The sequence below is a fragment of the Gymnogyps californianus genome, unplaced genomic scaffold, assembly GCF_018139145.2.
Source record: "Gymnogyps californianus isolate 813 unplaced genomic scaffold, ASM1813914v2 HiC_scaffold_78, whole genome shotgun sequence".
Lineage (NCBI taxonomy): Eukaryota > Metazoa > Chordata > Aves > Accipitriformes > Cathartidae > Gymnogyps > Gymnogyps californianus.
Genome location: NW_026114471.1, coordinates 176,238 through 203,368, shown reverse-complemented (window position 1 = coordinate 203,368; position 27,131 = coordinate 176,238). Strand labels below are relative to the sequence as shown.

Here is a 27,131-nt window from a genome sequence, read left to right as displayed (position 1 = left end):
AATACTCACTGTGAAGACTTTCTCAGGCTGACTACGAGCTCGCATGTTTGTGTCATGAATTTGCTTGAGTATCATCCAAGCTTCATCATGTTTTCCAACCTAAACATTTGATCAAAGCATTTAAACAAAACAGATTAAGATATTCACTATAGTCACTGAACAATCTTAATGCCTGTTATACAGATGTTATGATGTAAACACAGAAATAATTTTGACTGGAATCTAAAAACCATTTTGAAAGTTATACCTCCAGCAAGAACCGTGGACTTTCTGGCATAAAGGTGAGAGCTACCACAGAAGAGACGCAGGGCAGTGCACAGACGATCACAAATACTCGCCAGCTGTGAAACTGGTAGGCAGAGCCCATGCTGAAACTCCATCCTATGAAAGAAGAAATTCACAAAATGTAGAGAAATAAGGAGTATTGTATGTGGGAGTCTGCAGCTTTTTGGAGATGTAAAATGATACCTGTATCTAAATGAAGCCTAATTGATCTCTTCTATTTCCACAAATATCAATGATTTCACAAATAATCTTACACTATGAATTTCAACCTCTTGCATGTGACTAGTCATGCTGGAAAATGGCCATATAATGCAGGATGGGAGACTTCCTTACACAGAGATGAAGAAGCCTCTTTCAAGCCTTTTGGCAAAATCTGCATGAAGGTAGTTACGTGAACCAAACAGGGACACCATCATCATACATAAGACTATATATACAAAGAAATAGTTTTGTATGAATACTGGAAGAAGGGAGAATTAAAAATCTACACTCAGATGATATATTTTAGGGAATTTTACAACCTCTGGGAATGCTGTATCTGTGTAAAGGCTTTAAAAAAAATAAAATCAATCAAATGATCTATTAGCTTTCACCAATACTCTGACAAAATTGAAACCTAATTGGCTTCTTCAAGTCTTCCTCTTAGAAGCTATTTAAAGTAGTAATGAGTATTGGGTATTGAATTCTCATAGCAAATCATTAGCAATCAATAAGAAAGGAAGAAACAGTAAAAATATGAGAAAAGCATTCAAACAGTACAGTCAAGTCTACAGACTGATAGAAACGGAAATGCTAAAACCAGAGTAAATTACTCAAAATCTCTATGCTCTTGGACCTTCTTCAAATAAGCAGGCATCTTGTAACTCAGCACTAAAGCACGGAGATATGGTTTACATCTGATCTAATTTTCTTTCAATTTTTTTTTTTGTTGAGATGTTTCTGAATTAGTGTTTCCCTTCCATTAGTAGCATGGATGGTTGAGGCCAATGGTTCCTTTAAGTATGGGTGATTAGTATTTTGGAATTTTGAGAGTAGTTTTTATTGTGATATTCACTGTGCTATTTTATAAAAATAAATGTTGCGGGAATAATAATTATCTAAATATTTGATTACAAAATATGACAACTGGAATTTTAAGGTTTGCAATTCTGTCATTATTATTAACAAAGAGTTAATGTCAATACTCTTAATAACAGTCTCCTAATGTAATACAGTGCAACACATAAAGCATTTACAGTCCCCAACTTCAGTTTCCATCTTCTTCCAGAGCACTATACCACTCCTTCAATTCTGTTAAAAGTAGACTGACAGCCATCCCCCTGCCCCAGTATTCAGTATTTAAACTTATATCTGAGATGGACAACCTTAGCATTGAAGTAGAGAGAGAATTATAATTATATAAAGAGATTAAGAAAAAAGTACTACAGGAAAAAACCTCTCCTCATCCAAAAAATTGTTCTTGAGATATATCTGAGTGCTGACTAATAACATGCAGTAGAAGCCATTGTTAAAATATACTGAGAAGAACATAAAAGGAAATACTGGAAAACCTGTATGTGAAACTGCAGGGCTGGTAGTTCAGCTTTTTAATAAAATATATCTGATTGGGTGGTATATTATGACTGGACTATTGAAATGCTAGAATTTTAAGAAATTTAAGAATTTCTCTTAAGAAAGAGAAAAATATGATTTGGGTAACTACCTGACCTTTAGTCTGGCTTCAATACAGCAGAATCTTTCAAGTAAAATTTTCAAGGAAACCTTATTAAAAGCAGAGTGGAAGATAAGAATAACGATAAATGACAGAAGTGGTTACTGGAAGAAAATGGAATCCTGGCTAATGAAAGAGCTGATGCCAGATTCATCTGATATATTTCTTTGCTAACTGATTTTTCTAGACAAAAGATATGGTAAATTAAATCTGTCTGGATGTCGGTAAACAACTGGTACAACATGGTACCAAAGGGCCTATTAAATAGTTCTTCAAAGGAGGTATTAATCTGTTAAATGTATAGTGTATTTTGGAATTTAAAGATCTCATGCTGTGGATCATAAATACATTATTAGAAAAAAAAATCCTTTCTCTTATTAAAGTACTTACATGCTACAATATGAAAAATACAGTCATTTGCCCTTTATCAACAGCTCGGTGAAACATTTTGATCTGCAGACTTAGGAACCTGTTTTTTCTGGTCTCCTACAAACTTTCTGTTTCTGAAATGACATCAGCTTGCTCTACAGCCTCATTTAGCCCTGCCATCTTTACCCCAGGAAGACAGAGGTAAAACCAGTGACAGTATTGGCAATGATCTTGGAATGCCATGTTACTTTTTTTTATAAGTAAGGCTCCAGATAAACATACCTCCCCCCTCCAAAGTTCCCTCCAATAGAAGGGAGCTGTCCAAAGAAGCTGTCTAAAATTTCATGTTAAATTTTATTCCAAAATAGAACTTGGAATGAAAATTTAAGATTAAAAAAACCAAACAAAAGGATGTAAAAGTGTATTAAAAATTTGCTTTTACTGACTTTTGGAAAATGACAGCTTTTAATCTTATGGAATTTCAAATCTTAAATAGTATGTGCATACTTTTCATCTAAATTGGGAAGGGAAGGAAATAAAGAAGGAAAGGTTTACAGTGAGTTAATGAGGCAATTAGAAACCATACCTATGTTTTGGGTATTGTGTACACATTCTATTATAATCATTAGAATTATATTCTTCATTATATATTTTAAACTATAGTACAAAATCACCTGATATAGAACTTGCAAAATTATTTGCTTTTAGTTAGATTAATTTTTGATCAGAGCAACAAGCTCATCTGACTCACTGGGCAGTGGTGCAACTGCTAGTGTCATGGGAAAGGAGGCACAGGACTGGGGTTTTCATCTCTCGGAACAGTACCATCACGGTACTGGCTCTTGTTGTCATTAGAAACTGTCCCAGAAATACACAGAGCCACTAGTATATTTAGACAATCTGCCTTTTATCACTCTGGTTTATGTTTTGTAAGATTGAGCTGTACAAAGGGCACTTTTGTGGTAAATTAAATCATCCTGGCTTTATATCTGTTATAAAACAACAGCAACATCTTGTGCTCTGTAGCCAGTCCTGGAAAACACTGGTAATAATTTATTTTAAGGTGTCATTTATTAATGTAAGTGAATCATACTACACAATTAAAAGCAATGAGTGCACCATTCATCCTCCTATCATCCTGACAACCTGCAAAACATCTTTTTTACTCCTCAAAATATCTGAGGGGCTTGTCAAGTGAAATGTTCATTATGGGTTTTATTGCTCTTATTCCATCTTTTTCTCTATGCATTGTATTAACTGCTGCAATTTATCTCATGATTTAACATATCTGCTGAATTAATGATAATAGTGAATATCAGAATTATAAGAAGCAATTGGTAGAAAAAACGGCAGCTGCAACACAGCTTTCTTGAGGCTGCTCTCCTGTCTATTCCAGCACCACATTCTAGATCAGCAAAAGAAACATTCTTATGTTTAACACATCCCATTTTCCTAGGTCATGAGCTAATCTGGAAAATGGAGCCATAAGAGTAGTTCTGAATTTAGTTCACAAAGAAGTGGCTTTCATTCCTATTGTATGTAAGTCTTGAAAGCAAATGGAAGTGTGTTCTTGGCTGTAACTCAATTTGCTTCTCCCATCCTTGATTTATGATACAGTAGCAAAGTCGGAGCAGCTCTACATGGTTGCGTTCAGAACACTGCACAGCAACCTAGAGCTAAAATTCACCCTTGCTCCCTGGCTATGTCCAAATGCATCTTGGGAATGATTGAGCAATGTAAAACCTGCAATGACTGAATCTGAAGCCACTGCAGCAGCCTTCTTGCTGAATATCACCCTCTCACTTTACTGACTGCTAGAAAAGACCAAGTGAATCACAGACATGGCAATTACTGGTTACAGAACCACCATAGCATGGAGCAGAGCAAAAGCAAAATGTACCAAGATGCTAATCTATATCTAATCACTAATTTATATGTTGAATTCAATGTCAACAAAATCCACCTGGGACGGGGTAAGCCTGGTTATACATACAAATTGGGGGATGAGAGGCTGGAGAGCAGCCCCGCAGAAAGAGATCTGGGGGTTTGGGTTGATGGCAAGTTGAATATGAGTCAACAGTGTGCCCTGGCAGCCAAAAGGGCCAACCCTGTCCTGGGGTGCATCAAGCACAGCATAGCTAGCCGGTCGAGGGAGGCGATTGTCCCCCTCTACACTGCACTGGTGCGGCCCCACCTCAAGTACTGTGTGCAGCTTTGGGCACCTCAGTATAAGGACAATCAAACTATTAGAGTGTGTCCAGAGGAGGGCGACCAAGATGGTGAAAGGTCTCGAGGGCAAGACTTATGAGGAGCGGCTGAGGTCACTTGGCTTGTTCAGCTTGGAGAAGAGAAGGCTGAGGGGTGACCTCATCGCAGTCTACAACTTCCTCAAGGGAGGCAGTGGAGGGGGAGGTGCTGATCTCCTCTCTCTCTGATGACCAGCGATAGGACACAAGGAAATGGAATGAAGCTGCGTCAGGGGAAGTTCAGATTGGACATTAGGAAAAGGTTCTTCACTGAGAGGGTGGTCGGTCACTGGAACAGGCTCCCCAGGGAAGTGGTCATGGCACCAAGTCTGTCAGAGTTCAAGGAGCGTCTGGACAATGCTCTTAGTCATATGGTTTAGTGTTAGGTACTCCTGCGAGGAGCAGGGAGTTGAACTTGATGATCCTTATGGGTCCCTTCCAACTTGAGATATTCTGATTCTATGATCTAAATTGCCACATGGTGGCACTGTTACCGCACTTCATACAAAAATAAGTTCAAAACAAAGTCTGCACAAAGAGTTCTACTATTAAACGCTGTTTTTGTGTTGAGTATTTCCCAAATCTAAGCTAAATCAAAATTAGGAGGATGACTGGAAATATTTTGCAGCTGGAAGCACTGAAATACATTATTATTGCACTTATATTTAGTGTGTCCTGGCATTACTGAGTTTAACTGTGAGTAACATCTAGGATTTGAGCCCATATATTTTAGTGGCATTTATTTTAATAATGGTAAAACATCACTGAAACTGAAAAAAATGAGTTCAGGTAAGTTATATAGCTGAGCAAGCGTGGTTAGATGTTTTTATGAGACTGAGTGAAACATATGGTTTCTAACAAATGCGGAAATAATGTTTTCAGAATTCTGTGTCCTGGTTTCAGCTGGGACAGAGTTAATTTTCTTCTTAGTAGCTGGTACAGTGCTGTGTTTTGGATTTAGTGTGAGAATAACGTTGATAACACTCTGAGGTTATAGTTGTTGCTAAGTAGCGCTTATCTTAAGCCAAGGACTTTTCAGTCTCCCGTGCTCTGCCAGCAAGCAGGTGTGCAAGAAGCTGGGAGGGAACATAGCCAGGACAGCTGACCTGAACTAGCCAAAGGGGTATTCCATACCATGGAACGTCATGCTCAGTATATAAACAGGGGGGAGTTGGCCGGGAGGTGCGGATCGCTGCTGGGGCATTGGTCAGTGGGTGGTGAGCAATTGCATTGTGCATCACTTTTTTTTTTTTCTTTTTTTTCCTTTTTTTTCCCCTGCTCCAGTGTGGGGTCCCTCCCACGGGAGACAGTCCTCCACGAACTTTTCCAACATGAGTCCTTCCCGCTGACCGATGCCAGACTCTCTAATTCTCATCCGCATCTGTCTGGCTCTCTAGCTGATGCTATTAGTCCCTGGGAGCCATAAGGATCAACAGTTCAATGAAAGAAGAAAGTAATAGTGTTAAACAGATATATTTTATAAATATATTAAACTCAGATTTAGTCTACTGACACTTAAAACTGTGATTAAAAGGAACGAGGCGTTTTCTAAAGACACATTTCCCCTCTCCGGCAGAGGAGGGGGTTGTCAACCACTGACACTCATCATTTCCCTGTGCTGGCATTGATCTTCATCTGAAGACCTGAGATTATCAGGTGTCTGATCGCTCCAGTAACATTATCTGCCATTTAGACAATCCCCAGGACAGCTGCAAGCAGGGCTGACCTCGCATAGAAAATTATTTGCTCTCTAATAACATCAAACACAATTTCTCTATCCAGTGCACAGCACTGTAGTCCCAGTGAGGCCTCCAGCTATAGTACCTCTGAACAGTGACATCAATAATCCACTTTTTTAATGTTTCTAATACCTGCTGTAGTACTGCCCAGTTTTACTTTTCATTGAGAAGGAAATTTGTGTATACCCATACTTAAAACGGTGATATGATACTATGGGATATGATATGCCTAAAGTCCATCGAGGTTTAGTCATGACATGTCAGCCTTTCACTTAACTATACATATACTCTGTGCAGAATATAGAGCTATGAATGTATTAGGTTTCTGTCTCCTCGCTATGGAAATGCTAATGTATCTGTGATAGGCTTGATGGAAAAACCATAAAATATAGTTTTAAGTCACACTATCTAGCAATGCTGGGGGGAAAAATGGACAAGGGAAGCTTTTAAGTCATTGCACATGTGGATTGCAATGATCTGTCTGAAATCTGACTTTCATTTGGCCCTAAAATATGGCTGTATCAAGATGCTGTGACTCACAAGAGCCAATACAGGCAAGAACTTCATCTCTGAAATGGCAGAGGTGATGAACAGATGTAATCATGTTAGAGAATTAAAGCAACAACTGATAAGAGAAATGCAGGTACCTAACAGCCTGGTCATGTCATCGTCTAATCTTGGCAGATGCTAGAGGTGGCAAAGGATGTTTAATTAGTCATCTATTTATGACTAGGAAACACAGGATCTCACTTGCCTTTCTAGCTAGAGAAACATGAATACATGTAGGGACTTGAAGTAGTCTGTTGTCAGTACTGAGCCTAATGGGAATGGCATGTCTGTATCTTGACTTCAGCAATGGAAGTTATTCTTGCAGATCAATTTTCTTTACTGGAAAGGATATTGGGCCAACTAAATAAAACACAGACATGAATAAAGGAAAACCACTCATTAGCAGTTCACAGGAACAGTAATACTTACACAGGTTAAGTCCTAACTGAGTGCTGGAAGCTCTCAGGAACACTGAAGAGGCATGAAAATAAGAGAAAAATCAGAGCCAAAATATACTGAGCTTGGGAGAAGACTGTATTGTCCAAATCCATAAAGAAAGACATTGACATGAGATGCAGAGCTGTTACCCCATACGGGGAGAGGGAAAGGATAAACATCAAGTTTGTACAAAACCCTCTATGTGGTTTCTTGATATACCTGCACCTCATTCGTAAGAGAATTAGGGTTGTTCTCCAATACCTGTTTGGCCCTGGAGAGGTGCTCAGCTGATGTGGGATCATCACACAGAGCTTTGTGAGCCTTTCCTAGATAGATCCCCTGATTTAAACTATTCACTGCACCCATCAACATGATACTGCATGAAAATAAGGGCTAAGAGCAAAGTGTTCCACCTACAGGAAAGAAACAAAGGATACCACTGCTGAGGAGTAGAGACAACTTTGCAGTCCTCTACTTCTGTTTGATTAACTTTGGCTGCTTAGAATTTTCCATTCTCAAAATAAGGAGAAATAACAGAAACACACTTTGCTAAGATGTCATGCTAATGTAAATGTCTCCACCTGGCCATCACCGTGCAGGATCCAATTTTGCACCTTAGCAATTCTGAATACAAACCCAGTGCAACTATCCTATAGGGCTGGAAACCTCAAAGCACTTCAACACAGAATTGAAATGTCTTGACTTAGGTCACCATTAAGAGTTTTGGCTCCATCCTGAGTCATTTTGCCAGACTTCAGACACCTATTACCAGGAATCAAGCCTGAATAACTTCTATGTGGCTTCATTCTGAATGCAAATATCGTTATACTCCTTGGGAAGTGGGTATATCCTCACTCATTACAGTCCCTGGATAATGAGCATAGATTTTGAAAATGTTCCAGGGCAAACCTGTAATTTTCTGCTTAGATCTTAAATCAGTGTTTCTAAAACTTTCTACTTATGCCTCTTCAGAATAGCTTCCTTCCTCTCCATACTATATAAAATTCAAATCAGTACAAATTCTCTTAAAACTTATGTTAATTGCATATTTCTGAAATTTAAAATGAGAAACACTAATTCGCAATTGAAATTATTAAGTAAATATGCATATTCCAGGCTAGAATGTATGTGCACTTCCCTTATGTGCACTTGTACCCCTTATTCAGAGAAAACTGCCCAAGACTACTAGATATTAATGTAGATTGACACAGGTCAAATTTTGTCCAGGGTTCAGATGCAAAACTTGAAAAGAGCTGTGATTTGTAATCAAAATCTCAAATGTTGAATTTTGCTATAAATGACTGCTTTTGTCAGATTTCTGCATCTAAGTTGGATTTGGAAAATGTTCTCCTTTCAGTTAAAGATCTGATGTAGATCTACATCTACTTGTAAGTAGAGATAGTAGGACTCATATGGCACCCTCTTCAGTCCTGTGGAAACCAATGCTTGCTATAAGTGCTTGAATGTAAGATTCTTTTATACATTCTGTTAGAATTTGCAATCTTCCCAATGCCCTTGTAATACTGTGGAGTCAGAAAAAAACCAAAAGATAATGCTGGGATGCAGTAGGTCAGTGGCTTGTGACCTTCCTGAATTTAAGGACCACTAGACATTTTTCAAATGCATATGCAGAGTCCTATATGGCTAAGATTTATTTGTCTTAATTATTTTTATGGGCATATAGCCTAGAAGCAATCTATGAAATCCCTGCTATTGAAAACCACAGCAGTAGCTGGCAGCATCTGGAAATGAAAAGTAAATCAAAGAATGATCTAAGAATTTTCTAACCAGATAAAAAGTGAGCATAAAAATTAAAATATATTATTCCAATACGAGCAAGATCTATTCAATAATTACACTGAGTTTATATTATAGTCCAAAGCAGAACAGAGACTGAAGAACTGAAAAGATGATGTTCTAATTACTCCCAGTGGGATGGGGAGGAGAATCAGGAAAAAAGGTAAAACTCATGGGTTGAGATAAGAATGGTTTAATAACTGAAGTAAAATATAATAGTAACAATAATAATGAAATATAATAATAATAATTGTAATGAAAATGAATATAACAAAAAAAAGAAAAAAAAGGAAAAAAACCAAATAAAACTCAAGGGAAAAAAAAAGTGATGCACAATGCAATTGCTCACCACCCGCTGACCGATGCCCGAGCAGTGATCTGCCCCTCCCGGCCAACTCCCCCCAGTTTGTATACTGAGCATGATGTTCTATGGTATGGAATACCCCTTTGGCTAGTTCAGGTCAGCTGCCCCGGCTATGCTCCCTCCCAGCTTCTTGCACACCTGCTTGCTGGCAGAGCATGGGAAACTGAAAAATCCTTAATTTAGGATAAGCGCTACTTAGCAACAGCTAAAACATCAGAGTGTTATCAACAGTATTCTCACACTAAATCCAAAACACAGCACTGTACCAGCTACTAAGAAGAGAGTTAACTCTGTCCCAGCTGAAACCAGGACAATATCCACCCCTTATTCTATACCTTTTACGTTATGCCCAGATCCCACACTTTCTGATACATTTCCAATTAATCAGCACCACTTTTCCTGTCTTTTAATATATACACACAGATATCATTCCCGCGGTCTATGGGTCATCTCTATCAAATGTCTGTTGAGTTCATTCAGTCCATGACTTTGGGCTCCATCTGTCATAACAGTCTGTCTGGGCAGGAGGGATGATGCAAAGTCCACTCAGTCGGCAGAGCAGGATTCGGCTTTAGTGTGATGTGGCAGGCAGGTGACACTGGGAGCAGCAGGAGGATGGTGTGTGGTGTTGGATTGTTGTATGCTGAAGTCAGTCCTGGTTCCATTACTACTGCACTTCACTCAGTTTTGTCAAAGTTCATTCTTCATTAATCTAAGTAATTCTTACTGTAATACCATTGATATAGCATATAACAATTACAATAATGATGACATACAGTGGCAGGATTCTATAGCAATTAATATCATAAAATTTAATCTATTGGCTGTTCTCACCTAAAATCAAATCCCCCTGAGGCACACATCGGACTTCCCCATCCTTCCGCATCACCCACCAAGTGCACCCAGGTCCTTGAGCAAAAGCAATCCCACGAATGGGTTTGCCTTTGCCTGAGGCAGGAGTAACCCAAACTGTTTTTCCTAGCATATTTTTTATGTGCACTACAGGGACCTTATCCCCTTCTACAATACGTAAAAGTTCTGATTGGGCGGGGCCAGCCTGATTGACAGATCCTCTAGTGTTGACTAACCAGGTGGCCTTTGCTAGATGTGTATCCCAATGTTTGAAAGTCCTACCACCCATTGCTCTCAATGTAGTCTTTAACAGTCCATTGTATCACTCGATTTTCCCAGAGGCTGGTGCATGATAGGGGATGTGATACACCCACTCAATGCCATGCCCTTTGGCCCAGGTGTCTATGAGATTGTTCCGGAAATGAGTCCCGTTGTCTGACTCAATTCTTTCTGGGGTACCATGTCGCCATAAGATTTGCTTCTCAAGGCCCAGGATAGTGTTCCAGGCAGTGGCATGGGGCACGGGATATGTTTCCAGCCATCCGGTGGTTGCTTCCACCATTGTAAGCACATGGCGCTTGCCTTGGCGGGTTTGTGGGAATGTGATGTAGTCAATCTGCCAGGCCTCTCCATATTTATATTTCAGCCATCGTCCCCCATACCAAAGAGGCTTTAACCGCTTGGCTTGCTTAATTGCAGCGCATGTTTCACATTCATGGATGACCTGTGCGATAGTGTCCATGGTCAAATCCACCCCTCGATCACGAGCCCATCTATATGTTGCATCTCTCCCCTGATGGCCTGAGGTGTGATGGGCCCACCGAGCCATAAATAATTCACCTTTATGCTGCCAATCCAGATTGACCTGAGCTACTTCAATCCTAGCAGCCTTGTCTACCTGTTGATTGTTTTGATGTTCCTCAGTGGCCTGACTCTTAGGTATGTGGGCATCTACATGATGTACTTTCACAACCAAGTTCTCTAGCCGGGCAGCAATATCTTGCCAGAATGCAGCAGCCCAGATGGGTTTACCTCTGCGTTGCCAGTTACTCTGCTTCCATCGCTGCAACCACCCCCACAGAGCATTTGCCACCATCCATGAGTCAGTATAGAGATAAAGTATTGGCCATTTTTCTCATTCAGCAATGTCTAAAGCCAGCTGGATGGCTTTCACCTCTGCAAACTGACTCGATTCACCTTCTCCTTCTGCAGTTTCTGCAACTTGTCATATAGGACTCCATACAGCTGCCTTCTACCTCTGATGCTTTCCTACAATGCAACAGGACCCATCAGTAAACAGGGCATATTGCCTCTCATTTTCTGGCAGTTTATTCTACAGTGGGGCCTCTTCAGCACGCGTTACCTCCTCCTCTGGTGATATTCCAACATCTTTGCCTTCTGGCCAGTCCGTGATCACCTCCAAGATTCCTGGGCGACTAAGGTTTCCTATTCAAGTTCGTTGTGTGATCAGTGCAACCCACTTACTCCACGTAGCATCAGTTGCATGATGTGTAGAAGGGACCTTCCCTTTGAACATCCAGCCTAGCACTGGCAGTCGGGGTGCTTAATAGGAGCTGTGTTTCAGTACCAACCACTTCTGAAGCAGCTCCAACTCCTTCATATGCTGCTAATATCTCCTTTTCAGTTGGAGTATAGCAGGCCTCAGATCCTCGATATCCCTGACTCCAAAACCCTAGAGGTCGACCTCGGGTCTCCCCTGGTGCTTTCTGCCAGAGGCTCCAGGTAGGGCCATTCTCCCCGGCTGCGGTGTAGAGCACATTTTTAACATCTGGTCCTGCCCGGACTGGCCCAAGGGCTACTGCATGAACTATCTCCCATTTAATTTGTTTCAAAGGCTTGTTGTTGCTCAGGGCCCATTTAAAATTGTTCTTCTTCCGGGTCACTTGATAGAGAGGGCTTACAGTCAGACTGTAATTTGGAATATGCATTCTCCAAAAACCCACAATGCCTAAGAAAGCTTGTGTTTCCTGTTTACTAGTCAATGGAGACATAGCTGCAATTTTGTTGATCACATCCATTGGGATGTGACGACGTCCATCTTGCCATTTTGTTCCTAAAAACTGGATCTCCTGTGCGGGTCCCTTCACCTTACTCTGTTTTATGGCAAAACCAGCTTTCAGAAGGATTTGGATTATTTTCTCCCCTTTCTCAAAAACTTCTTCTGCTGTGTTGCCCCATACAATGATGTCATCAATGTATTGCAGGTGTTCTGGAGCTTCACCTTTTTCCAGGGCTTTCTGGATTAGTCCATGGCAAATGGTGGGGCTGTGTTTCCACCCCTGGGGCAGACGATTCCAGGTGTACTGGACGCCCCTCCAAGTGAAAGCAAACTGTGGCCGGCACTCTGCTGCCAAAGGGATTGAGAAAAATGCATTAGCGATATCAATTGTGGTGTACCACTTGGCTGCCTTTGACTCCAGTTCATATTGAAGTTCTAGCATGTCTGGCACAGCAGCACTCAGCGGTGGTGTGACTTCATTCAGGCCACGATAGTCTACCGTTAGTCTCCACTCTCCATTAGACTTTCGCACTGGCCATATGGGGCTGTTAAAGGGTGAGCGAGTCCTGCTGATCACTCCTTGGGTCTCCAGTCGACGAATCAGCTTATGGATGGGAATCAGGGAGTCTCGGTTGGTGCGATATTGCCGCCGGTGCACCCTTTTGGTAGCGATTGGCACCTGTTGTTCTTCAACCCTCAGCAACCCCACAACCGAAGGGTCCTCAAAGAGTCTGGGCAAGATGGACAACTGTTCAGTTCCCTCTGTCTCCAAGGCAGCTATACCAAAGGCCCACCAGTACCCCTTTGGGTCCTTGAAATACCCTCTCCTGAGATAATCTATGCCAAGGATGCATGGGGCCTCTGGGCCAGTCACAATGGGGTGTTTCTGCCACTCATTCCCAGGTAGGCTTACTTCAGCCTCCAATACAGTTAGCTGTTGAGATCACCCTGTCACCCCAGAAATACAAATGGGTTCTACCTCTTTATAGCTTGATGGCATTAGGGTACACTGTGCACCGGTGTCCACTAGAGCCTTATACTCCTGTGGGTGTGATGTGCCAGGCCATCGAATCCACACAGTCCAGTAAACCTGGTTGTCCCTCTCCTCCGCCTGGCTGGAGGCAGGGCCCCTCTAGTCCTGGTCATAGGATTCTCCACTCACTTTTTGTAAAAACGGATTAGAATGCCTTCTCATAGGATCAGGAGAAAGATCAGCCCTTCCACTCTGTCGGCCACACCGCTCACAGTGCTCACTGGAGACTGGAGCAGCAATTTTCCTGGAAGAACCCTCATTTGTGTTTGTTTTTCCTTGCAATTCACGTACCCGTGCATCTAGGACCGAGGTAGGTTTTCCATCCCACTTCCTCATATCCTCTCCATGGTCAAGCAGGTAAAACCACAGGGTACCCCGTGGTATATACCTTCTCTCTCCTCTCTCTTGCCCAGAAGAATACCTTCTCCTAATAGCTGAGGTATTGGTCCGTACAGGTGGGCAGCCAAACTTATCCTCAAATCGCTGGAACTCTTGGGACAGTTTCTTGGCTAGTATGTCTGGCAGTTTCTCCACAGCCGCGACGAGGGAGCAAGTGAGACTTTCTTCGTATTGCCGAAGTTGGCGAGCCAATTCTTCTACTGTTGGTCCCTCTTCATCTTTCCAGTCCATTACTGCCAATGCATTGGCATACGACGATGGTGCGCTTCGTACAAACTTCTGCCACATGGGTCATGCACATTGGACTTCATCTGGATCTGTGGGTAATTGCGCATTGTCTGGGTCATAATAAACCATCTCCCGCACAGCTAATTCCCTCAGGTACTGGATACCTCTCTCCATGGTGGTCCGCTTGCCTGGGTGACATACAACATCTTCCTTGAAGGGATACCTTGCCCTCACGCCCGATAGAAGTCGCCTCCAGAGGCTGAGGGCTTGTGTCTTTTTTCCAATCGCCTTGTCAATGCCCCCTTCCCTAGAAAGGGATTCCAATTGCTTGGCTTCCTTACCCTCTAATTCCAAGCTGCCGGCCCCATTATCCCAGCATCGGAGCAGCCAGGTGATAATGTGCTCGCCTGGATGACGGCTGAAGTCTTTTCTCATATCTCGCAGCTCACTCGGGGATAGGGATTGGGTGATTATCTCTGGTTCTGCCTCTTCCTCCTGTTCTCGTGATGACCCTGCTTCACCTTCATCCTTCGCTAATCGAACTGATTTTTTTGTATATTTTTTCTTCTGTATAGGGGCGATTGATATTGGCACCGGTTGATTCTCTAGTTCAGCTGCATCATCCATCACCAAGGTTTGAGTAGCCACAGTGCCTGTTGCTGGGGTTTGAGTAGCCACAGTGCTTGTCATAGGGATTAGAGTAGCTGCAGTAGCTGTCGCCAGAGTTTGAGTAGCTGCAGTGCCTGTCACCAGGGTTGGAGTAGCTGCAGTCGTGGGAGCTGATCTCTGAGTGGTATTTTTAAATAGTTGTTTAACCCTAGACAAGATCTGAATCACATTCAGGAACAGGCTGATTCCTAGCAATAGGACCATGCTGAGTTCAACATCCCAAGGATATTCAAAATTTACAAACTCCTCCAATGCTATTGTAATTAACCTGGCAGAGAAAAGGAAGATGTGGGAAGATGTCTCCCCAATAGGTTGGCTCCCCGAGGAGAAAAGGTAGAAAGTGTAATTATTAACATTCTCTAGGAGATAGCACCCGAAGTATGGAGATGTCTCCTCCATAGATTGGCTCCCAGAGGAGAAAAGGTAAAAGGTACAATTATTAATAGTCTCCCATAGGTGGCTCCCGAAGTACAGAGGTGACAACAATGCCGAGTACAAACACCCGATTAGTTTCACGGCTTGCACTTCTATCATATCATAAACCAGTGTTACAAACAACAACAATGTGATAACTCTAGCCCGGTTCCCACAGATGATAAACAGCACAACAGGGAGCATATACTGCAAGTAGGGCATTACATAATGCAACTTCAAGAACCACAACACCAACTTTGAGAGCAAAAGAACCCACATTGTAACCAGTAACTATCAAACCAATACAATGAATACTTATAACAAGTTTGTTTTAACACACTCTGATCAGATCTGTCGTTATCTCAACCCTTCGAGCCCCATGTTGGGCGCCAAAAAGGCTGTCGTGGTTTAACCCCAGTCAGCAACTCAGCACCATGCAGCCGCTTCCCCCTCCCCCTCCCAGTGGGGTGAGGAGGAGGAAAGGAAAAAGAAAAGTAAAACTCATGGGTTGAGATAAGAACAGTTTAATAACTAAAGTAAAATATAATACTAACAATAGTAATAATGAAATATAATAATAATAGTAATAATGAAAAGGAATATAACAAAAAAAGGAAGGGGGGGGGATAAAAAAAAAAAACAGTGATGCACAATGCAATTGCTCACCACCCACTGACCAATGCCTAGTTAGTTCCCGAGCCGCGATCCGCGCCTCCCGGCCAACTCCCCCCTGTTTATATACTGGGCATGATGTTCCATGGTATGGAATACCCCTTTGGCTAGTTCAGGTCAGCTGCCCCGGCTATGCTCCCTCCCAGCTTCTTGCACACTTGCTTGCTGGCAGAGCACAGGAAGCTGAAAAGTCCTTGGCTTAAGATAAGCGCTACTTAGCAACAACTAAAACATCAGTGTTATCAACATCATTCTCACACTAAATCCAAAACACAGCACTGTACCAGCTATTAAGAAGAGAGTTAACTGTCCCAGCCGAAACCAGGACAATAGTTCTATGGGAACAGGGGTGGATGGGACCTTGAGGGGCCATCCAATGCATCCACTTGCTCCAAATCAGAATCAATGATGGCCCCTACAATATTCTCAAAATATGTTCATGTAATCATTTCTTAAAGTCTTACAGTGACTGAGATTTCACTACTTCCATAGCAGTTTTATTCAAATGCTTAACTAACACACCATTAGAAAGTCTTTTTTGTTATCTATACTACCCCCCTTGACAGAAATTTCAGCTCATTACTTTTTGTCTTATCACCAGTAAGCAGTTTATTCCTTTTCCCTTTGCAGCTAATCATGCTTTTTTCCTATTTGCTTTCTGCAAGATTAGAGAAGACATCACATCTTTCATGTCTAAATCAGTGATGACATCCTATTTCAGCATGTTCCAACTTCGAACAAAGAAATCAAATGTAGCTATTTTTCCTATTTCCAACTCACATTAATCAGGTGTTGACATACAAGGAACTGCAGTAAATCATCTCTGTAGATATGACTACTGAGTATATTTTCTTTCCCTGGTTGTTTTGGGTACAGTCACCACAATGATGCAGCAATATGAAATCAATCAAGCATGGCTCTTTTTATTATAAATCATATAAGCGCATCCTGGTCTTTTGATTGGATGGGTGCACTGCATCAGAGACAGTCATATTCTAGTCCCCTCTGGGGACTACAGCAAAGGAAGGGTGGAAGAAGGAACTCAGTAATCCTTTGCCTAAGATGAAACCGTGATTTCATTTATAAGCTGCATTATACCGTGATACATTTATAAGCTGCTGGGCACCTCACTGCTGAGGAAATGCTGGGAGCAGCTGATGAAATAGCCATGAGTGAAATCAAGCTGTTTCTCTGATGCTCAGACCCACCTCTAACACACATTTTGGAATTTAGAAGTGCTACAAGGAATATTTGAAAAGCAGCGATATCTGTAAAAGTAACAGCCACTTATTTACAGCATCACCATCAACTTTGACACTTTGAAGCTTATAGATTTGAACAGACAAATTGTGTCTAAAGATGCTTTACAGATATTAATCTGTGCAATCTCAACATAGTAATTAATAGTGTTTTGTTCTACAGACAAGTAATAATGAGGTTAAGACCCTAATTTTTCAAAGAAGTAAAAAATTTTCTATACTCATCCAGGTACAATCCTGACCTAAACCTTAATTCAAAAAGAAGTCAAAAGATGCTTTGAGATACCCAAGTTCATGGGTTACTTTTGAAAAAATGTAGCCTATACAATTTGCTAGCAAAAAATCTGGCTTCTAGTCCTTCATCTTAGTAAAAAAGCCACTCACTAACCTTTTAATTTCTACAAAAATAAATGCTGACAAACAGAAAAAACTCCACATTTTCTTTATATTATCTAAAACATATAACATTTAACATTTATATACTGGGGAACAATTGTTTCATGGCATTCATCTTGGAATAATCATCACCACAGAAGAGTGCAACCTTTTGACTCCACTTTGCTAATGCACTGACTCTTGTCTCCTCATAATGAGAGGAGTCCAGCAGGCTAGATAGAAATCTATGTACGTCCATTCTTGCAGCTCCCACCACTCAGAAGGATCCGGTTCTGCTCATCAGAAGTGCTTGAAGATGAATGGTTCCTTCTGCTTTTATAGCTACTCAAATACTCGCCATGCCCTATAACCCCACTGATAATACATAGCATTGGAATAGGATTTTTTAATCCCAGTACTGCTGCTGTCATGTGTCACTGAGAAACCCTTAAGCCCAACAAAAAAAGATAGAATAAGGGAGTTAAAAGTTTTTCTGACTTCATTGCCACTGAATAGTTTTAGTCCATCATGTTTTCAGTTTAGTCTGTCACAAGCTGAGAGATTAACTCCTCCATTAACACTGCCTGGTGCTGTACATGCTCCGAGTTGCACAGTAAGCCAGTAGCTCTCCATCTCGTCATCCGCATAGTGGCTGCATCCAGCTCTGCTTACCTCCTTGCCTGTTTTATTACAGTATAGTTCACGATGGTTTCTTATAGAGGGGGATTTTATTGCAGTTTTGAAGGTGTGTTTACCTTTTTTATCTCCAACTGGATGACACAATAACAAAGCAAACATGACAATAGAAAATACTACAGAAACTACTCTTGAGCCACCTACCAAACAGATGATAAAAAGATCTTTTTGATTGCCAGTAAAGTTAATTTATTCAGGTGAAATGATCTGCTTCACCTCAACAATCTTCTGCTACAAACTGAGAAATGTTTTTCAGGCCACGCTGCAAGCCACTTACTCAAAAGAAAACCAGATTTGTCCACTCTAATCACAATTACACTCAGTTAGAAATAGAAGCCATTTATGGACTCCTGTGCCTATGAAAAGACTTATCTACTTACAGAAAGTAGAATTATGAATGGGTAACAGGTCTCCAGCAGTAGGTTTGGTGAATTTAGTGTGGTCTTAAACTACTGAGGACAGGCCGTGGTCTAATGTGCCCTTAAAAACCTCCAGTGATGGAGATTCTGTAACTGCATTTGGCAGTTTCTGTTAGTACTTTATTACATCTATATTTAAAACTTAAATTTTTTCCTATCATCTAAACTAAATCCCAGTTCCTGCCATATAAACTCACTTAAGGATATTGGCAGGAGAAAAACAAAAGGCAAAGATCTTCAGAGAAAAGTAGGAGCAAATATATTTTACAAAACAGAAAAGAATACAAATTTTCCAGTAGGAGACATAATGAAAACTTTTAAAAATAGAAGATACTGTTAATCTTTTAAATATAATGTTTTGCAAGTCTTTGGTTTGAGTCCATACTTTAGACACTTCTTTATCTGTATTTTTAAGTTCTGTGTTACTGTAAAAATGTGATTCTCTGTAAAGAAAAATATATTTTTTTAATATTCAGAAAAAATAATTGGATTTCTTTAGTTTAGCAAAATTCTAATGACTGGAGTAGAAATATCATTTGTAACTTGTCCTCTTTCAGTCACAGGACAAAATACCAGTTATTTGCAGATGCAATGGAAAAATCTGCTTAAATAGTGAACAAGTTAATACTTTCCTACTTACACCAAGAGACAGACATTACAGGTAGACAAGAAATCATCTATTCTGAAACTAAATGCTTTTTCCTTAGATTTCTTATTCCACTTCTTTCTCCTCCAAATTTGTGTTCCCTGATTGGTGCTAAATAGCTCTCTTATGAACACAAGTGACTGGTCCTCAATTAAGTGGAAAAAAGACTCTACTGATGAAAACTGAATAGAATCATAAACTCATAGAATCATTTAGGTTGGAAAAGACCCTTAAGATCATCGAGTCCAACTGTTAACCTAACACTGCCAAGTCCACCACTAAACCATGTCCCTAAGTGCCACATCTACACGTCTTTTAAATACCTCCAGGGATGGTGACTCAACCACTTCCCTGGGCAGCCTGTTCCAATGCCTGACAACCCTTTTGGTGAAGACATTTTTCCTAATATCCAGTCTAAACCTCCCCTGGTACAACTTGAGGCCATTTCCTCTTGTCCTATCACTTGGTACTTGGGAGAAGAGACCGATACCCATTTTGCTGACAGTTGTAGAGAGCAATAAGGTCTCCCCTGAGCCTCCTTTTCTCCAGACTAAACAACCCCAGTTCCCTCAGCTGCTCCTCATAAGACTTGTTCTCCAGACCCTTCACCAGCTTCGTTGCTCTTCTTTGGACATGCTCCAGCACCTCAATGTCTTTCTTGTAGTGAGGGGCCCAAAACTGAACACAGGATTCGAGGTGTGGCCTCACCAGTGCCAAGTACAGGGGGACAATCACTTCCCTAGTCCTGCTGGCCACACTATTTCTGATACAAGCCAGGATGCTATTGGCCTTCTTGGCTACCTGGGCACACTGCCGGCTCATATTCAGCCGGCTGCCGACCAACACCCCCAGGTCCTTTTCCGCCAGGCAGCTTTCCAGCCACTCTTCCCCAAGCCTGTAGTGTTGCATGGGGTTGTTGTGACCCAAGTGCAGGACCCGGCACTTAGCCTTGTTGAATCTCATACAATTGGCCTCGGCCTATCGATCCAGCCTGTCCAGATCCCTCTGTAGAGCCTTCCTACCCTCAAGCAGATCAACACTCCCACCCAACTTGGTGTCGCCTGCAAACTTCCTGAGGGTGCACTCGATCCCCTCATCCAGGTCATTGATAAAGATATTAAACAGAACTGGCCCCAATGCTGAGCCCCGGGGAACACCACTTGTGACCGGCCGCCAACTGGATTTAACTCCATTCACCACAACTCTTTGGCCCAGCCATCCAGCCAGTTTTTTATCCAGTGAAGAGTGCACCTGTCCAAGCCATGAGCAGCCAGTTTCTCCAGGAGAATGCTGTGGGAAACGGTGTCAAAGGCTTTACTAAAGTCCAGGTAGACAACATCCACAGCCTTTCCCTCATCCACTAAGCGAGTCATCTTGTCATAGAAGGAGATCAGGTTAGTCAAGCAGGACCTGCCTTTCATAAACCCATGCTGACTGGGCCTGATCATGTGATTGTCCTGTACATGCTGTGTGATGGCACTCAAGATGATTTGCTCCATAACCTTCCCTGGCACCAAGGTCAGACTGACAGGCCTGTAGTTCCCCGGATCCTCCTTCTGGCTCTTCTTGTAGATGGGCGTACAGTTCAGATGAAGATCTGTTATGTAATGTGATTACATCGGTCTGAATAAAATGTTTAGACTTGTGACTGTTCACTTAACTCCTGCTTAGATTTTGACTAGCACAGCTCATGCTAAGGCCTGATGTATGCTGGGAGCAGCACCATTAGGTCAAAGCAAGAGCACCACATAGGCAGGACAGGTGGCCAGAAAGAGCTAAAGGGCCATTATGCAGCCATTATCACCTGCAAATTGCTGTCTCCTGCAGCCATCATCTTTTGGCTGGCAGTTTCATTAGAATCTGCTAATTTATGGAAATGGTATAGACCAAACCTCCAAGCTGGAAGGTATAAAACATCATTTTACCCAAAAAGCTTTTGAAGTGGATCCAACAGCAGCTGGACTGCTGAGGCTTTTATGCTTCCTGGTGTGATACCTGTACTGTGATGGAGGAGGAAGGATGAGCACTCTCAGCCTTGGCTAGGTAACTAATTCTTTTCCTTGCTCATAGGTGTGCAAATTAAGAGTTACGGGTTATAAGTTATGAAAACTTATTACTTGAATGGTGAATAAGTTAATTCACTGTTTGTTGTGTTTGTTTGTTGTAATTTTTAATAACATCATGAAATAAAGTTTAAATCACAGAGTATGTTGTCCTGTAAGTTTGAGATCCAAACAGATTGTGACAAGACTAAAGAATTAAATCTGCTTTTTGCATTGAATGTGTTAGAAAGTAGTATGTTTTCTATTTCCTTGATTCTGTATTATTAAGAGAGTAATTTTGTAGTCTTTTAGTGAATAATCTAGCCTAATTTAATTAGAATTTGATGGATATATAAAGAAGTAATGTCTCTGCCTCAGATCATACCATGGAGATTTGTTTATGAAAGCCATTTGATATGGTTGTCTCCTCTCTCCTCTGGTAAATACCAGAAGCGGGGGTGCTAGAGTGTGGGGAAGGTATCATCACCTCATCCTGAAACCATCAGAAAATTCAGAAAGATAACTGTAAGGAGAATTCCTGAGGCTAAGGCCTTAGGAAAGTGATGAACACTGTGTTGGCACTGAGTGAGGGACACTAGCGACCACTGGCTTGAAGTTTTAAGAGTTGTTTACTCCACAAAATGAAAAAACCCACCTATTTCCAATCCTGTCATTATTAGGACTTTTGGACCTTAATCAGTAGCATAATCCCCTTGTGCCGGGTTCTCTGCTACCATAGGTCAGTTCAATTGGTGGTCATCACCCTCCCAGAAGGAGCTTAGCTATGGTAACCACCCAACAGAAAGCAATGTCCTCTGCACTCACCAGAATGGATGTGGCTACCCAGACAGAGCTCCCACAAAAAACATGCAGCCACCCAGGTCTCAGGCTGCAGGGAGTGCCAGAGCCTTTCATTAGTACCTGATGGCAGTAGCAAGAACAGCTGTGTGAGGTGTGACCAAGTGGATGATCTGCTCAGCCTGGTGGCAGAGCTACAAGAGGAAGTGGACAGGTTAAGGAGCATCAGGGAGTCTGAGAAAGAGATAGACTGGTGGAACCATGCTCTGCCCTCCCTGAGACAGAAACAGGAACATCCACCAGAAAAAAACACAAGATCAAGGGGATCCTGTATCCTCCCCCCACCAGGCTGAAGGCAGTAACTTAAACGAAAGGAGTCAATGGAGGCAAGTCTATGCTCAGGATGGCAGGCGAACCCCCTCCTTGCCTACCTCGTCTTCCCAGGTGCCTCTGTACCACAGGTATGAGGCTCTGGATGTGGAAGGCCAGTCAATGGATGATGTGGATGATGGTCCATCTACACCAGAGGTGTTGCCAAGGTCAGAAGGGCCTACCCCCTTGTGCTGTTTTTTGCTGGGATAGAAGTCTGCTGCCTCCCTGGGGCCCGGGTTAAGGACATCACTGGGAAACTTCCTAGCCTGGTACGGCCCTCAGACTATTACCCATTACTGCTCTTCCATGTGGGTGGCAATGAAGCCGCAACGTGTAGTCCAAGGACAATCAAAAGAGACTTCAGGGCCTTGGGATGGTTGGTAAGGGAATCTGGAGCACAGGTAATTTTCTCCTCTATCCTTCTAGTTGCAGGCAGCAATATTGGAAGAAACAGACGGACCCAGTCTATTGATACATGGCTCCGTGGCTGGTGTCACCGCCACAATTTTGGTTTTTTTGATAATGGGATGGTCTACATAACACCAGGCCTGCTGGCATCGGATGGGATTCATCTTTCTCAAAGAGGGAAGAGAGTCTTTACTCACGAGCTAGCGAGGCTGATTGGCAGAGCATCAAACTCCAAGGTTTGAGGGATGGGGTGCTAGCGAGGGCCCTCAGCCTGTTGTTCTGAGACTTGCTGGGTACACTGGAGCACACTTGAAGTCTTATGGAGAGGAGCCAGGGGCTCCTGAGGTAATAGGAGCCAACAGGGAAACACCAGGGAAATACCTCAAAGGAATTAAGGGGTGTTCCCCTAAAAAAGGTGACACGGCTGACAGCCCAGCTGAAGTGCCCCTACACCAATGCACGCAGCATGGGCAACAAACAGGAGGAGTTGGAAGCCACCGTGCTGCTAGAAAGCTACAACCTAGTTGCCATTACTGAAACTTGGTGGGACGAATCCCATGACTGGAGTGTGACTATCGATGGCTACAGGCTGTCCAGAAGGGACAGGCAGGGAAGGAGGGGTGGAGGGGTTGCCCTCTTTGTCAAGAAATGGATAGATTGTGAAGAGCTGTCTCTGAAGAATAGCCACGAGCAGGTTGAAAGCTTATGGGTAAGAATTAGAGACTGAGGCAACAAAGGGAACCTTGTGGTTGGTGTCTACTACAGGCCGCCCAATCAAGGGGAACCTATTGACAAAGCCTTCTTACTCCAGCTACAGGAGGCATCGTGCTCGCAGGCTCTCATCCTGCTGGGGGACTTCAACCACCCCAACATCTGCTGGAAAAGTAGCACGGCGAGCTGCAGGCAATCCAGGAGACTCCTGGAATGCATCGAGGATAACTTCTTAAGCCAGGGAATAGACAGCCCTACCAGAGGGGATGCGATACTGGACCTGATGGTCACCAACGCAAGTGAGCTAATTGGTGACGTCAAGATTGGAGGCAGCCTGGGCTGCAGTGATCATGCACTGGTGGAGTTTGCAGTCCTGAGGGATATGGGACAGGCGAAGAGTAAAGTCAGGACCCTGAATTTTAGGAAAGCAAACTTCCAGCTGTTCAAGGAGTTAGTCAATAGGACCCCCTGGGAAACTGCCCTCAGGGACAAGGGAGCAGAACAGAGCTGGCAGATCTTTAAGGATGCTTTCCATAGAGCACAAGAGCTCTCGATCCCCAGGTGGAAGAAATCAGGAAAGGAAGGCAAGAGACTGGCATGGCTGAGTCAAGACCTGCTGGTCAAACTAAAGGGCAAGAAGGAAATGCACAGGCAGTGGAAGCAGGGACAGGCATCCTGGGAAGAGTATAGGGACATTGCCCGGTTGTGTAGGGATGGGGTCAGGAAGGCCGAGGCGCAGCTGGAGCACAACTTGGCAAGGGACGCAAAGAATAATAAGAAGGGCTTCTATAGGTATGTCAGCCAGAAAAGGAAGGTCAAAGAAAGTGTACCCCCCCGATGAACAAGACTGGCAAACTGGTAACAACAGACGAGGAGAAGGCTGAGGTACTCAACAACTTTTTTGCCTCAGTCTTCACTGGCAATCTCTCTTCCCACACCTCTCGAGTGGATGGACCTCAAGGCAGGGACTGGGGGAGCAAAGTCCCTCCTCACTGTAAGGGAAGATCAGGTTCGAGACCACCTGAGGAACCTGAACATGCAGAAGTCTATGGGACCTGACGAGATGCATCCCAGAGTCCTGAGGGAATTGGCTGATGTAGTTGCCAAGCCACTCTCCATGATATTTGAAAAGTCATGGCAGTCAGGTGAAGTCCCCGGCGACTGGAAAAAGGGAAACATTGCACCCATTTTTAAAAAGGGTAGAAAGGAGGACCCTGGGAACTACCGACCTGTCAGCCTCACCTCTGTGCCTGGGAAGATCATGGAACAGATCCTCCTAGAAGCTATGCTAAGGCACATGGAGGACAGGGAGGGGATTCGAGACAGCCAGCATGGCTTCACCAAGGGCAAGTCCTGCCTGACCAACCTAGTGGCCTTCTGTGATGGAGTGACTACATCAGTGGACAAGGGAAGAGCTACGGATGTCATCTATCTGGACTTCTGTAAGGCCTTTGACACGGTCCCCCACAACATCCTTCTCTCTAAATTGGAGAGATATGGATTTGATGGGTGGACTATTCAGTGGATAAGGAATTGGCTGGATGGTCGCATCCAGAGAGTAGTGGTCAACGGCTCAACGGTTACTGGGGCAACCCTCAGTATCAATACAGGCTGGGGGATGAAGGGATTGAGAGCAGCCCTGTGGAGAAGGACTTGGGGGTACTGGTGGATGAAAAGCTGGATATGAGCCGGCAATGTGCGCTCGCAGCCCAGAAAGCCAACCGTATCCTGGGCTGCATCAAAAGAAGAGTGGCCAGCAGGTCGAGGGAGGTGATTCTGCCCCTCTACTCTGCTCTGGTGAGACCCCACCTGGAGTACTGCGTCCAGCTCTGGAGTCCTCGGTACAGGAAAGACATGGACCTGTTGGAACGGGTCCAGAGGAGGGCCACAAAAATGATCAGAGGGATGGAACACCTCTCCTATGAGGACAGGCTGAGAGAGTTGTGGTTGTTCAGCCTGGAGAAGAGAAGGCTCTGGGGAGACCTTATTGCAGCCTTTCAGTACTTAAAGGGGGCTTATAAGAAAGATGGGGACAGACTTTTTAGTAGGGCCTGTTGTGATAGGACAAGGGGTAATGGTTTTAAACTAAAAGAGGGTAGATTTAGACTAGATATAAGGAAGAAATTTTTTACGATGAGGGTGGTGAAACACTGGAACAGGTTGCCCAGAGAGGTGGTAGATGCCCCATCCCTGGAAACATTCCAGGTCAGGTTGGATGGGGCTCTGAGCAATCTGATCTAGTTGAAGATGTCCCTGGTCATAGCAGGGGGGTTGGACTATATGACCTTTAAAGGTCCCTTCCAAACCATTCTATTATTCTATGATAAGGTTGAATTTAGAAATTAATCCGGTCGTGATCACCTATTGTTCTCCAAAGATCTGCACAGAAATGATTGCAAATCTGCTTCCTTGGTAACCGGTTGTAGAAATTTCTGCTGAGTTGCAAAAGACAACCAAGAAACTGGTAACAATGCGAATGAAGGCCTCTTCCCATAATTTAGGAATGGGCTTAAAAAGATATGAACATTTGATTTTATTTTTTTTTTTACTGATCTTTTAAGAAGCAAAACCAAATGACATTATTTAGAAAGTGATATAAAAAAAGGAACATGTAATCTTATTTTATACTTGATGCGGTCTTCTGATTGTTGTCACAGAATCCTGTGGTTCCTAGGCTTCAGTTTTCAACTGCAGTTTATGCTGTAGCAGCCTTGACACCTGCACCATCCTGGTCATACTCCCCATCACCTCCAGCTCTCTGCCTTCCAATCTAATTTCTTTTAGGCCCTGTGTTCCCCTTCTTGTTCAGGAATAAGATTTACAAATAAATAAGGTCAATATTTGTTTGTCACTAAGCAAAAAACTCTAGGGAATGTTTTGAATTCCAAAAGGTTTTTCTATAGTTTATTGTCCTGGTTTCAGCTGGGATAGAGTTAATTTTCTTCTTAATAGCTGGTACAGTGCTGTGTTTTGGATTTAGTGTGAGAATGATGTTGATAACATGCTGATGTTTTAGGATAAGCACTACTTAGCAACAACTAAGTCAAGGACTTTTCAGTTTCCCATGCTCTGCCAGCAAGCAGGTGTGCAAGAAGCTGGGAGGGAGCATAGCCGGGGCAGCTGACCCGAACTAGCCAAAGGGATATTCCATACCATGGAACATCATGCTCAGTATATAAACAGGGGGGATTTGGCTGGGAGGGGCAGATCACGGCTCGGGCATTGGTCAGCAGGTGGTGAGCAATTGCATTGTGCATCACTTTTTTTTTTTTTTTTTTCCCCCCTCTTCTTTTTTTGTTATATTCCTTTTCATTATTATTATTGTTAGTATTATATTTTTCTTTAGTTATTCAACTGTTCTTATCTCAACCCACGAGTTCTACCTTCTTTCCCGATTCTCCTCCCCATCCCACTGGGAGCAGGGGGGGAGTGAGGGAGTGGCTGCGTGGTGCTTAGCTGCTGGCTGGGGTTAATAAGGGGCTTCATAAAGAAGCCAGAAAAGGCTTGTATACATCATATATGCAAAACATAAAAGTACACGGAATACCAAACCTGATAGTTTAAATACACTGAAATCCTTATCTAGTTTTCCTTGATTTTTAATTCAGAGATATGGCACA

The 27,131-nt window shown here is 42.8% G+C and overlaps 1 protein-coding gene across 1 annotated transcript in view; it reads right to left on the bottom strand.

Annotated features, from left to right (window-relative positions):
* Window positions 1-27,131, bottom strand: part of LOC127029117 (synaptic vesicle glycoprotein 2C-like) — an 84,937-nt gene that overhangs the window by 31,323 nt on the left and 26,483 nt on the right. Inside the window, exons 4-5 of the mRNA XM_050914762.1 lie at window positions 248-381; window positions 10-99 (exon numbers count right to left, since the gene is read on the bottom strand). Of these exons, the coding sequence (XP_050770719.1) occupies window positions 10-99; window positions 248-381 (224 nt within the window). The remainder of the gene's footprint in view (window positions 1-9; window positions 100-247; window positions 382-27,131) is intronic.